General features: G+C 37.6%; 3 protein-coding genes across 3 annotated transcripts; 1 reads left to right on the top strand and 2 right to left on the bottom strand.

Moving 5' to 3' along the window:
* Positions 1-1,540: 1,540 nt before the first annotated feature.
* LOC116111712 (60S acidic ribosomal protein P0-like) lies at positions 1,541-3,505 on the bottom strand. The gene is made up of 5 exons (XM_031397858.1): positions 3,170-3,505; positions 3,003-3,071; positions 2,430-2,528; positions 1,956-2,348; positions 1,541-1,839 (listed from the first exon to the last, which is right to left on the bottom strand). Exons 1-5 carry the CDS (start codon positions 3,425-3,427, stop codon positions 1,696-1,698), a joined length of 963 nt encoding a protein of 320 aa, XP_031253718.1. The 5' UTR covers positions 3,428-3,505; the 3' UTR covers positions 1,541-1,695.
* A 428-nt stretch (positions 3,506-3,933) lies between these two features.
* On the bottom strand, positions 3,934-6,011 carry LOC116111714 (60S acidic ribosomal protein P0). Its single transcript, XM_031397859.1, has 5 exons — positions 5,565-6,011; positions 5,398-5,466; positions 4,825-4,923; positions 4,351-4,743; positions 3,934-4,234 (listed from the first exon to the last, which is right to left on the bottom strand). The coding sequence occupies exons 1-5, from the start codon at positions 5,820-5,822 to the stop codon at positions 4,091-4,093; spliced, it is 963 nt and encodes a 320-aa protein (XP_031253719.1). The 5' UTR covers positions 5,823-6,011; the 3' UTR covers positions 3,934-4,090.
* An 810-nt stretch (positions 6,012-6,821) lies between these two features.
* Positions 6,822-10,175, top strand: LOC116111767 (syntaxin-31). The gene is made up of 6 exons (XM_031397911.1): positions 6,822-7,151; positions 7,582-7,832; positions 7,908-8,050; positions 9,019-9,057; positions 9,240-9,437; positions 9,636-10,175. Exons 1-6 carry the CDS (start codon positions 6,932-6,934, stop codon positions 9,793-9,795), a joined length of 1,011 nt encoding a protein of 336 aa, XP_031253771.1. The 5' UTR covers positions 6,822-6,931; the 3' UTR covers positions 9,796-10,175.
* Positions 10,176-11,487: the final 1,312 nt, after the last annotated feature.

Here is an 11,487-nt window from a genome sequence, read left to right as displayed (position 1 = left end):
TTGATGTGAGGTAGAATATGATTAATAAATGGACACTGTGAAGGGCAATTGCCATCACAAAGTTAGGAATAAGTCAAATTCTAATCCAACTATTGCCCAAGTTATTTTATTATTATTATTATCATTTTTGTTATCCGAAAGTGTCCAGACCAGTTTGCGTGTATCTCAACTAGTTTTTCGGGAACCAGAAGTTAATGGTTAGATAAGCCTCTAGTGTCCCTTATTAATAGTTATGAGGATTCGAACTCAAGATATCTTAAGTAATATACTTAAAAGTCTTAAGTAAACCGCCAAATTGGCTAAAGGTAGTTTATTGCCCAAGTTATTGTCATTCAAACAAGAATATTGTAATCCACAATGAGAGAGAGAACGCCCTAGAAAATGCATCACATTGGGTTCCAAAGTTGGTCTTTCTATCACTTGATTATTTATGAAGCACCCTTCTTGTTTGCATAACAAAAGGCAAATGGCCCAAATCAACGGTGATTATGCTTTTGTGTAAAGACTTTTTAGAATCAAATTTATTGAACATATCGGAGCCTTGGAATATCAAATATACAGAGAAACACTCCCTAATCTCTCAGGTATGTTTGTTTTCTTAATAGAGTTTCGTATTATTGTTTTGATCAATTCTGATAATTTGATGATCTTTCAGATATGCCGTCTCCTACACTGTTTCACATTCACGTGCCTTACTGACAGTGCCTAGCCTGATTTGATTAAGAACTCAAGACTGCAAAATTGTTCACATAAGAAACCTGAAGAACCCATTTGTGTCATCCTGGCACTTCTTCAACAAATTTTACGGTCGACATGATCGCATGAAAGAGCCATATTCTTTTGGAAAAGATTATGACGCCTTTTATAACGGAGTATTGGTCTGACAGTTTGAAGATGCCACAGAAGATACTATTCTTGACATTTGAAGATATTAAGAAAGATCCGAAACAAGAGGTGAAAAAGCTAGCTGCATTTCTTGGATGACCATTTGATAATGAGGAGATGGATAAACTGTTATCAGAAACAAGCTTGGAGAGGCTTAAAAACTTGGAGTTGAATACAAATGGAACTGTGCTCCATAACCATTAGAAAATACCCAACAAGAACTTTTTTAGGGTGGGAGTTTGTTGGGACTTGGGAATTGGAAGAAGCACCTTACGCCTGAGATGCAGCAGAGCTTGGATAAATTTACACAAATGAATGAAACTCATGAAACTCGAGGGTTCCGATATTGAGTTTTTAAAATATTACTAAATAGTAATTACTCGCAAACACTAGTCAGCTTTTTGTGCTCTACCAGATATCTATAAAATTTCGTCTCAAGAAATGCAAGATCCCAATAATGACACGTTCACCAGAGTATCAAACAACAATTTTGAATGTAATCAAAATTCGAATTTTAGTTCCTTACCTACTAGCGTTACCAGCATAAAATTTAGTAGTCTAAAATCGAAGGCCCCTTATGTGCAAAGATCTAAACTACATATGATCCTAAATACTCCACAACCAGTTGCGCAACAAAAGAAAAGAAGAAGATATATCTGCCTAAACAAACACAATATATAAAACCGATTAATCTTCAGAAAACAAAAAGCTGAGTCAAGAAAGACATAACAAAAAAACTATAGTAAAAAATCCAAAAACGTAATCATAGATGTCATCATCCTAGACTTTAGCATAACGAAGAGAGTGTGCTTAGTCGAACAAACTGAAGCCCATGTCATCATCAGACTCTTCTGCGGGCTCTTCCTTCTTCTCTTCCTCCTTGGCAGCAGCAGCTGGAGCAGCACCGCCAGCGGCAGCAACTGGTGCAGCAGCAACAGCAAACTTGCTAGGATCCTGCATTTTAAAATACAAACAGTTTAAGGGATGCACAAAGAACAAAGAACAAAAGAATTCAAAGAACTATGAAGTACAAGGGGTAAATTCCACCAAAGAAATTATGTTGCACAAACCTCGAGGAACTCCTTCACTTTGTCAGCCTGAGGGAAGGAATACTCAGTTGCAACTGCCACAGCAAGCACATTCTTGTAGGCATTGATGAACATGTGTGGTGCAGCAGCTACAGTTGGGTAAGAGATGGCCAGTGACAAAGAGGCAAACATTGAGACACCAGTAGCAAACTTCACAACAAGGTCATCCTCAGTCAGGTCAAGCACCTCTGGGCTGAAGACAGACCCATTGTCATAGACAGACTGTACAACGAGACCATATGAGAAGGGCCTAATCCCAAGCTTTGCCAGCAAAGCAGCCTCAGAAGATCCCACCTTGTCACCCTTCTTGATAAGTTCCACAGGCGTGATAATTTCGACAGTACCCTTGTTAATCTTGGTGGGAATATTAAGGACCTGTTACCGAATTATAACTGTAAGATATCAAACTAGCAAAACAACACAACACCAATGATTCTACGTACTGAAATCACATACCTGGAAGAAAGAGGTCTGAGATGGGTCGAGCCCAGTGTTGCCAGGTGGAACAACAACATCTATTGGGGCAACCAAACCAACACGAGCAGGAGCTCCGACCTATCACATATGAAGATCGTTGTTAACGAGCTATTCTATAGACATGAACATCAAACATTGTGAAGCACAGCTGGAAAGATCATTAAATTAAAAATCAATCCAGCCTTGAAAAATATCATCCTCTGAGAAACAAAATGAATGCAAGAATTCAACTTTTTACACGTTATCAATTACCACGCAAAAACATGTAGCTTGTAACAAAATTTAAGAAAAATGATAAAAACACTCATTGAAACAGCATAAAATCCCACTTGCTAATCAAGACCATCTTTTACATGTAGGATAACGTGAGATATTATAAAAACAAGTGATATCAACTCTAATCTTCATGTCAAAATGAATACATACTCGGTAAACCTACAATGTTCTCTTCTTAAATACTAAATAAATTAAGTTAGGAATGCGTACAACTTTGAACAAATTATATACATAAAATAGCGAACAACTGAAAGGACAGCATATAAATAACTGTACCTTGTACTTGGCCACCTCCTCCCTCACTTCCTTCAAATCACCCTTGGTGAAAATCAACCCCACATTACCCTGATTCACAAAACCATCATAAAACTCTTATCCAAAAAATCAAAAACCAAAGCAACAGAAACAGAAACAAAACACAACAGAATGAAAACAAAATTTACCTGAAGGAGTGGAATCAAGTTGAGGAAGGCCTCGTTACCGGTGTTCTCAGAGTGAATTCTGATTGAGCGTTTCATCATGGTGTTCTTTCCCATAAGCACAATAGAGTCGCCGCGTAGACCCTTCCTGATGTTCTGGAGCTGTTGGGACCCCACGTTGTCGGCGGCGACCACCAGGATCTGGTGGTACTCATCCAACAACTGGCAGAGCTTGGCGTCATAAGCGATCTTCTTCTCGGCCTTGGATGCTTTCACCACCATTGTATCTTGTTCTGTTTCTAAGTTTTAACTTCCTAACTAAATAAGCAAAAATGAGGGCCAAGACGACGCTAGCGCTCTATCAAGGCGGACAGCGGAACAGTGCCGTCTCTTTAACCTCGCTATTGACGTAGATTTGTGTAATACCTTGGTAATGGGAGGCTGTTGAGGGTTTTAAACTAGGGTAGTTTGGTGTCAATGTGTTTATATACTGGGAAGAGAGGAGATTAGGGTTTTTCGCGGAGACCTAAATCGGACGGTTAGTGTTTCGTTTTGGTTGGAGGATCGGACGCTTGGGAGTGTTTATTCGTAATGGGCCAGAGGTGGGCTGTTGAATTGGTTAGTTGGGCTGGGAAAACCAGGAAGAGATGNGTTCTTACCTACTAGCGTTACCAGCATAAAATTTAGTAGTCTAAAATCGAAGGCCCCTTATGTGCAAAGATCTAAACTACAGATGATCCCTAAATACTCCACAAACCAGTTGCGCAACAAAAGAAAAGAAGAAGGTATATCTGCCTAAACAAACACAATATATAAAACCGATTAATCTTCAGAAAACAAAAAGCTGAGTCAAGAAAGACATAACAAAAAAACTATAGTAAAAAATCCAAAAACGTAATCATAGATGTCATCATCCTAGACTTTAGCATAACGAAGAGAGTGTGCTTAGTCGAACAAACTGAAGCCCATGTCATCATCAGACTCTTCTGCGGGCTCTTCCTTCTTCTCTTCCTCCTTGGCAGCAGCAGCTGGAGCAGCACCGCCAGCTGCAGCAACTGGTGCAGCAGCAACAGCAAACTTGCTAGGATCCTGCATTTTAATATACAAACAGTTTAAGGGATGCACAAAGAACAAAGAACAAAAGAATTCAAAGAACTATGAAGTACAAGGGGTAAATTCCACCAAAGAAATTATGTTGCACAAACCTTGAGGAACTCCTTCACTTTGTCAGCCTGAGGGAAGGAATACTCAGTTGCAACTGCCACAGCGAGCACATTCTTGTAGGCATTGATGAACATGTGTGGTGCAGCAGCTACAGTTGGGTAAGAGATGGCCAGTGACAAAGAGGCAATCATTGAGACACCAGTAGCAAACTTCACAACAAGGTCATCCTCAGTCAGGTCAAGCACCTCTGGGCTGAAGACAGACCCATTGTCATAGACAGACTGTACAACGAGACCATATGAGAAGGGCCTAATCCCAAGCTTTGCCAGCAAAGCAGCCTCAGAAGATCCCACCTTGTCACCCTTCTTGATAAGCTCCACAGGGGTGATAATTTCGACAGTACCCTTGTTAATCTTGGTGGGAATATTAAGGACCTGTTACCGAATTATAACTGTAAGATATCACACTAGCAAAACAACACAACACCAATGATTCTACGTACTGAAATCACATACCTGGAAGAAAGAGGTCTGAGATGGGTCGAGCCCAGTGTTGCCAGGTGGAACAACAACATCTATTGGGGCAACCAAACCAACACGAGCAGGAGCTCCGACCTATCACATATGAAGATCGTTGTTAACGAGCTATTCTATAGACATGAACATCTAACATTGTGAAGCACAGCTGGAAAGATCATTAAATTAAAAATCAATCCAGCCTTGAAAAATATCATCCTCTGAGAAACAAAATGAATGCAAGAATTCAACTTTTTACACGTTATCAATTACCACGCAAAAACATGTAGCTTGTAACAAAATTTAAGAAAAATGATAAAAACACTCATTGAAACAGCATAAAATCCCACTTGCTAATCAAGACCATCATTTACATGTAGGATAACGTGAGATATTATAAAAACAAGTGATATCAACTCTAATCTTCATATCAAAATGAATACATACTCAGTAAACATACAATGTTCTCTTCTTAAATACAAAATAAATTAAGTTAGGAATGCGTACAACTTTGAACAAATTATATACATAAAATAGCGAACAACTGAAAGGACAGCATATAGATAACTGTACCTTGTACTTGGCCACCTCCTCCCTCACTTCCTTCAAATCACCCTTGGTGAAAATCAACCCCACATTACCCTGATTCACAAAAGCATCATAAAACTCTTATCCAAAAAATCAAAAACCAAAGCAACAGAAACAGAAACAAAACACAACAGAATGAAAACAAAATTTACCTGAAGGAGTGGAATCAAGTTGAGGAAGGCCTCGTTACCGGTGTTCTCAGAGTGAATTCTGATTGAGCGTTTCATCATGGTGTTCTTTCCCATAAGCACAATAGAGTCGCCGCGTAGACCCTTCCTGATGTTCTGGAGCTGTTGGGACCCCACGTTGTCGGCGGCGACCACCAGGATCTGGTGGTACTCATCCAACAACTGGCATAGCTTGGCGTCATAAGCGATCTTCTTCTCGGCCTTGGATGCTTTCACCACCATTGTATCTTGTTCTGTTTCTAAGCTTTAACTTTCTAACTAAATAAGCAAAAATGAGGGCCAAGACGACGCTAGGGCTCTGTCAAGGCGGACAGCGGAACAGTGCCGTCTCTTTAACCTCGCTATTGACGTAGATTTGTGTAATACCTTGGAAATGGGAGGCTGTTGAGGGTTTTAAACTAGGGTAGTGTGGCGTCAATGTGTTTATATACTGGTAAGAGAGGAGATTAGGGTTTTTCGAGGAGACCTAAATCGGACGGTTAGTGTTTCGTTTTGGTTGGAGGATCGGACGCTTGGGAGTGTTTATTCGTAATGGGCCAGAGGTGGGCTGTTGAATTGGTTAGTTGGGCTGGGAAAACCAGGAAGAGATGTTATCGTATATCATATATGACTATATGTTTTCTAAATAGCCCAGCTCCTAATAGAGGATAAAATTGTAAAATAAATATTCTAAATTTTTTTTTGAGTAACACGTGGCACTAAGTTGACAGCTACCTCCGGAACGCAAAATGATTTCATTCCTTCATAGAAATCGACTATTATGAAATAGGACCGTCGTTCCTTAAACCACCATTCCAATGGTGGGATGGTCATCCCCATTCCATAAGTGTTCCATCTTATGAAACCCACATTATATTTCATAGAACGGGGATTCCATATGAAACACTTGTTTCATAAGACGAAATACTCGTTCTATCTTATGGAATAGTCATTTTTTATGAGAACAATCATTCTTTATGAATAGAATGACCGTTTCTTATGAATGAATAGTCATTCATTCCTAAGTAACGATTATTAATGTTTAATCAAAGTTCGTAACTTAAAGTGTAAAGCCAACTTAATGACACATCAGGCGTTTGAGAGAGAGAGAGAGAGAGAGAGAGTAGTGAAAAATGTTTGTAAGAGTAGTATTATTATTATTTTTTTTACCAAAAATAAAAAATAAATATATGAGTAAAAAAAAAAAAAAAAAGCGGGTTAAATAAGGTTCGTTTGAGATCCAAAAGCCCCGTCCCCGCCAACAAACGGTACTTCATAGTATCATTTCTCCAAACAACGAACTCCAGCTCCGACTCCGATCTTCCACCGTCCGATCAAACGCCATTCCCTTGATGGCCTCCCAATACAGAGATCGGACGGCCGAGTTCCAATTTATGTCGCAAACACTGAAAAAGATTGGCGGAGTTGCAGCCGTTAATCCATCTGATAACGTACTCTCCCCATCAAAATCACCGGTCCCACATTCTTCTAGATCTGAATTCAACAAAAAGGCTTCACTGATCGGGCTGGGCATCCAGGAAACGTCCCAAAAAATCGCAAGACTTGCCAAACGTAAGCCACTTTTGATTAGCTTATACCTTTTCTTTTTTCTTTATTTGGATTAGAATGTATTTAGTTATTAAAGCTATTGAAGATTTATGATTTGAGACTTGAGAGTATTTGGGAGGTGTTTGGATAGTGTTTAGGAGAAAATTTGTTTATTCATTTAGAAGTAACCGTAGAAAAGAACATTTTAGTTGCTCATTTTAGTTTATTAAGCTAGTATGAAGTGCTTCTGTAGAATTCACTTTTAAGTGGTTTTCTGATTGAGAGAGTGTATAATTTTTTATTTTAAACGCGTTTATGATTACTGTATCTCAGCCAAACGATTTAAAATGGACGTAAAAGTGCTTTGTGAAAACTAATTTGATGGTAGAAAATGGTCTCTTAAACAAGCCTTTTGTTTGATGTTATGCTGATGGTAGACTTTGCTTTAATGTAGTGGCAAAAAGGTCATCCATGTTCGATGATCCACTTGTGGAGATACAGGAGTTGACTACTTTGATAAAGAATGATATTACGGCTCTGAATATGGCTGTTTCAGATTTGCAAACCCTTCAAAACATTGAGATTGCGGATAGAAAGTTTTCTGAGGACAGGGTTGTGCATTCGACGACTGTTTGTGATGACTTGAAAAGCAAGCTCATGGGTGCCACTAAAGAGCTTCAACAAGTTTTAACAGCAAGAACTGAGGTTTTTTCTTGATAGAGTTTAATGTTTGTTCATTATTTTGGTCTTTGCTTATGTTTTACGGTGTTTTCCTTGCAGAATATCAAGGCTCATGAAAATAGGAGGCAAATATTTTCCACTAATGCATCAAGAGAAAGCCCGTTCAGACAAACAAAAACTGTGACTGAGCCACCTCCATGGTTGAGTTCAGGAAATGCATTTGAGAATTCACAACCGTCAGCGTAAGTATTTCCTTGGAATTTCAGTGATCATATACCTTAATCTCCTTTTCAACTTCTCATACAAACAATATGATTTTTGTAAACTAAGATAAACAAAATTACCTAGATCCAGAAGAAATATAAATGTAAAATGCTCTTTCATTTCTGGCCACTGTGCATGCATTACTTTTGGAGCATTGGCATTCTTATTTCTGGTAGAATAATGAGTTTTAATTTTCTTATTAATATGATTCATATTTATTTTCAATTACTAAAGATTGATTGTTAACAGTAGTCAGTAGGTAACTATTTCATGAATCCTAGTTATTCAAATAACAGTAACTGTATTATGAATTTAGTAATTTACATTGATCTTAGCTATTAGTCTTTATTAATTTTGATTTATTGATAACGAAAGTATAAGGCTTTACTTTCACACTCTTCTGGACTGTTTGTATTTTTTGTTTATAATGAGTCAATTTAAAGTACCGTGCACAACAAGGTTGAGACATAGTCTAATCACTAGGGAAGACTCTCATTTTGTTTTTTCTTTTTGTATTTTCGCTGCTGATGGTTGGACTGCTTTTTCACCATTTTTGAAACTTTTTGTCTATCTCCTGTTTGATACAGTTCTGTTTGCTAAAAAATTAAAAAACTAAAATACTTGGGGAGACTTCAAATGCCATCAAGAATTTTCACTAAACAGATATTTTTGTATAGCTTCATATATAACATAGACAATGATGCCCTGCCTCCTGGTCATAAGGAAATTGTAGTTGAAGCAAATAGCACCACTGTTCTTTTTTGTACTTGATAAACCCATGTGTATGTGGAGTTTTCTTGTAAAACTGTCCTGTAGTAGTATTCCTTAAAATTCTTAATGGTGTTATAGCCTATGCTATGTGGGTACTCCTATGTTTGTTATTTACAGAACGCTAGCTTGCTTCAGTTGTTATATGATTTGTTTCTCTTTTTCTCCCTTTAATCAGATCACCGTCAACTGGAGCTCAAGTAGGCAGCCAACTGAGGTTTGTTTTTATCTTAGCTAGCAGTTTTTTATTGCTTTGATACATTTTTAGTCTGTAGGCATTTCCTTTTTGCCCTTTTGTGGACCTGGTTGCTGAAAGATGATGCTCGTTGCTTTTTGGTAACAATTTGTAGATGTGTTTTGATGCTATATATAACAGCTTGTGTTACTCTTGGCAAACAGGCGAAGGCCAGCTGTGGAAAACACTCCCTCAAACCACATGGAAATGTCAATGTTACAGCAGGTAGTTCCACGGCAAGAAAATTATGCACAAGGTAGGGCTGTTGCTCTTCAAAATGTTGAATCCACAATTACAGAGCTCGGTGGGATCTTTACACATTTGGCCACAATGGTTGCACAGCAAGGGGAACTGGCAATCAGGTCTGGTCATTTTGCTTAAGTATTTGATATTTGCATGTTTGTCTTTACATGTGAAAAGCTTTTGTCAATCTGACATTCATTTCTGAAAAGAAGCTTAAACTATGGCATTGCATTTTGATTTTTTCATTTCTTGATTTTTCTAATATCACATCAACTTTGAACTTGTTAGAGTTGAATCTCTTTGACTTCTCTGATCAGGATTGATGATAACATGGACGAATCATTGGCAAATGTTGAAGGTGCTCGAAGTGCTTTACTGAGGCATCTTAATCAAATTTCATCAAATAGATGGCTTTTAATCAAGATCTTTGCAGTCATAATATTTTTCCTGATGGTCTTCATATTTTTTGTGGCTTGATTGAATACTGAACCTCCTATACTTTTATGGTGCTAGGGATATGTGGGTTTTTCACTGTCCTTTTACAGTTTGTCAAATATAGATTGCGTTGTTGGCTATAGCAGCCGTATTCATTCTGTAAATTCAACTAGCATTCCCCTTTTTTTTTTCTTTTTTTCTTTTTTTCGCGTATTTGGTTATAACTTGTAAAATTTCAAAATTGTAGCTATAATTAGAGAAGAATATCTGTTCTATTACCTTTATGACAGTATTACAAACTGATAAGATTTGGACAATGTCTTGATAAAGGAGGATATGGATCTTTCTCCTCTCTTTTAACAGCCGCTTGTTAATCGTGCCTTGTCTTTTATTGAATAAGATAGTTGTACAAGATTTGATCATGCTGTATTATCTTCAAGAATCGCTTGTTCCTTTGTGGGTTTGAAATTTCTCTGTGCTCAATGATTACTTAGAATAACCAATTGAATCTTTCTATTGAGTGAATGAGTAAATTATTTGAGTATATCAAATATGTTGGTGGAATCCAGTCAATCCACCCAGTTATTTTCTGCCTTTCTGCACACAATTTCTAGTGGAATTCTGTGTGTCTGTTGGCCACAATATTTTGATTGCATAAAACCATTAGAAAATTGGCGAATAAAGCTGATGGTTTATACCAAATCTGGATACAACAGTTCACTGATTTGGTTGGAGTGATTTTGAATTCTAGGTGTTACGGCCTGATTGTTTCCCTTCGGACTAAGTGACACACACCAAGTGTTTGATGAAATTGTTGAGAGGCGTCATATAAGGAACTCTTTTCTGAATCACAGACCAAAGACCTAACATAAAGAGGAATCTTCAGGACAAGCAAAACTTCTATTGGTGTTCTTTTCTGGATTGAAATTATATTTTTACTCTTTTGACTACATACACTTGCTTCATAACGAGTTGGTTTTATGTGCAACGAATGCAGAGAAGACTTTCTCCTTTTGGTTACAGGACACAAGATAGACACGAACGTGGATAAAGACGATTATCACAAGGAAGTATAGAATACAAATAGCTTTTCTTCCTTTTGCAATCTCAACTTCCATTATTACTAGTAAGATAAGACCTAACATGTTGCTTAGAATCATCATTTTTTACGGAATTCCGAAATGGATTAAAGTTGTTACAAGACTTGTCCCATAAAGCCATTTTTATGACTACCCACCAAGACTTGTCTCAAACACCTCACTTTGCTTTGCATTACTCTAATCCATACTTTTTTTTTTTTTTTTCTATTTTATGATCGGAGGTATCCGGACCATCTTACACGCACTTCAACTAATTTTTCGGGGTTTTAGAACTACCGATCGGGTAAGAGTTCCAATGGCTGCCCATATTAGTAATTGAGGAGGATTTGAACTCAGGATCTCTTACTTGGATCCTATACTTCTTTTGTATTCTTCCCTATCCTTTTCTTGTGCTTACTTCTCATAAAAAAAACTTCTATTGTGTGAAGAGTTTATGTCTCTACCAATACTACCATTTTTGAAGGTATAAATAGAAATATTTTTTTGTTTCATTGGGCTGGTTGGCTCAACTCTAAAGTTAGACAAGTGAGATGTCAAAGTTTGGGTCCAAATTAAGCTGTACATTCTGTTGGATGTTCTGGTATGCCGAACTTTAACAGGTTACATCAAATGAGCATCTAAAATTCATTACCCC

The sequence above is a fragment of the Pistacia vera genome, unplaced genomic scaffold (genome assembly GCF_008641045.1).
Source record: "Pistacia vera cultivar Batoury unplaced genomic scaffold, PisVer_v2 Contig65, whole genome shotgun sequence".
Classification (NCBI taxonomy): domain Eukaryota; kingdom Viridiplantae; phylum Streptophyta; class Magnoliopsida; order Sapindales; family Anacardiaceae; genus Pistacia; species Pistacia vera.
This window is presented reverse-complemented; position numbering and strand designations above follow the sequence as displayed.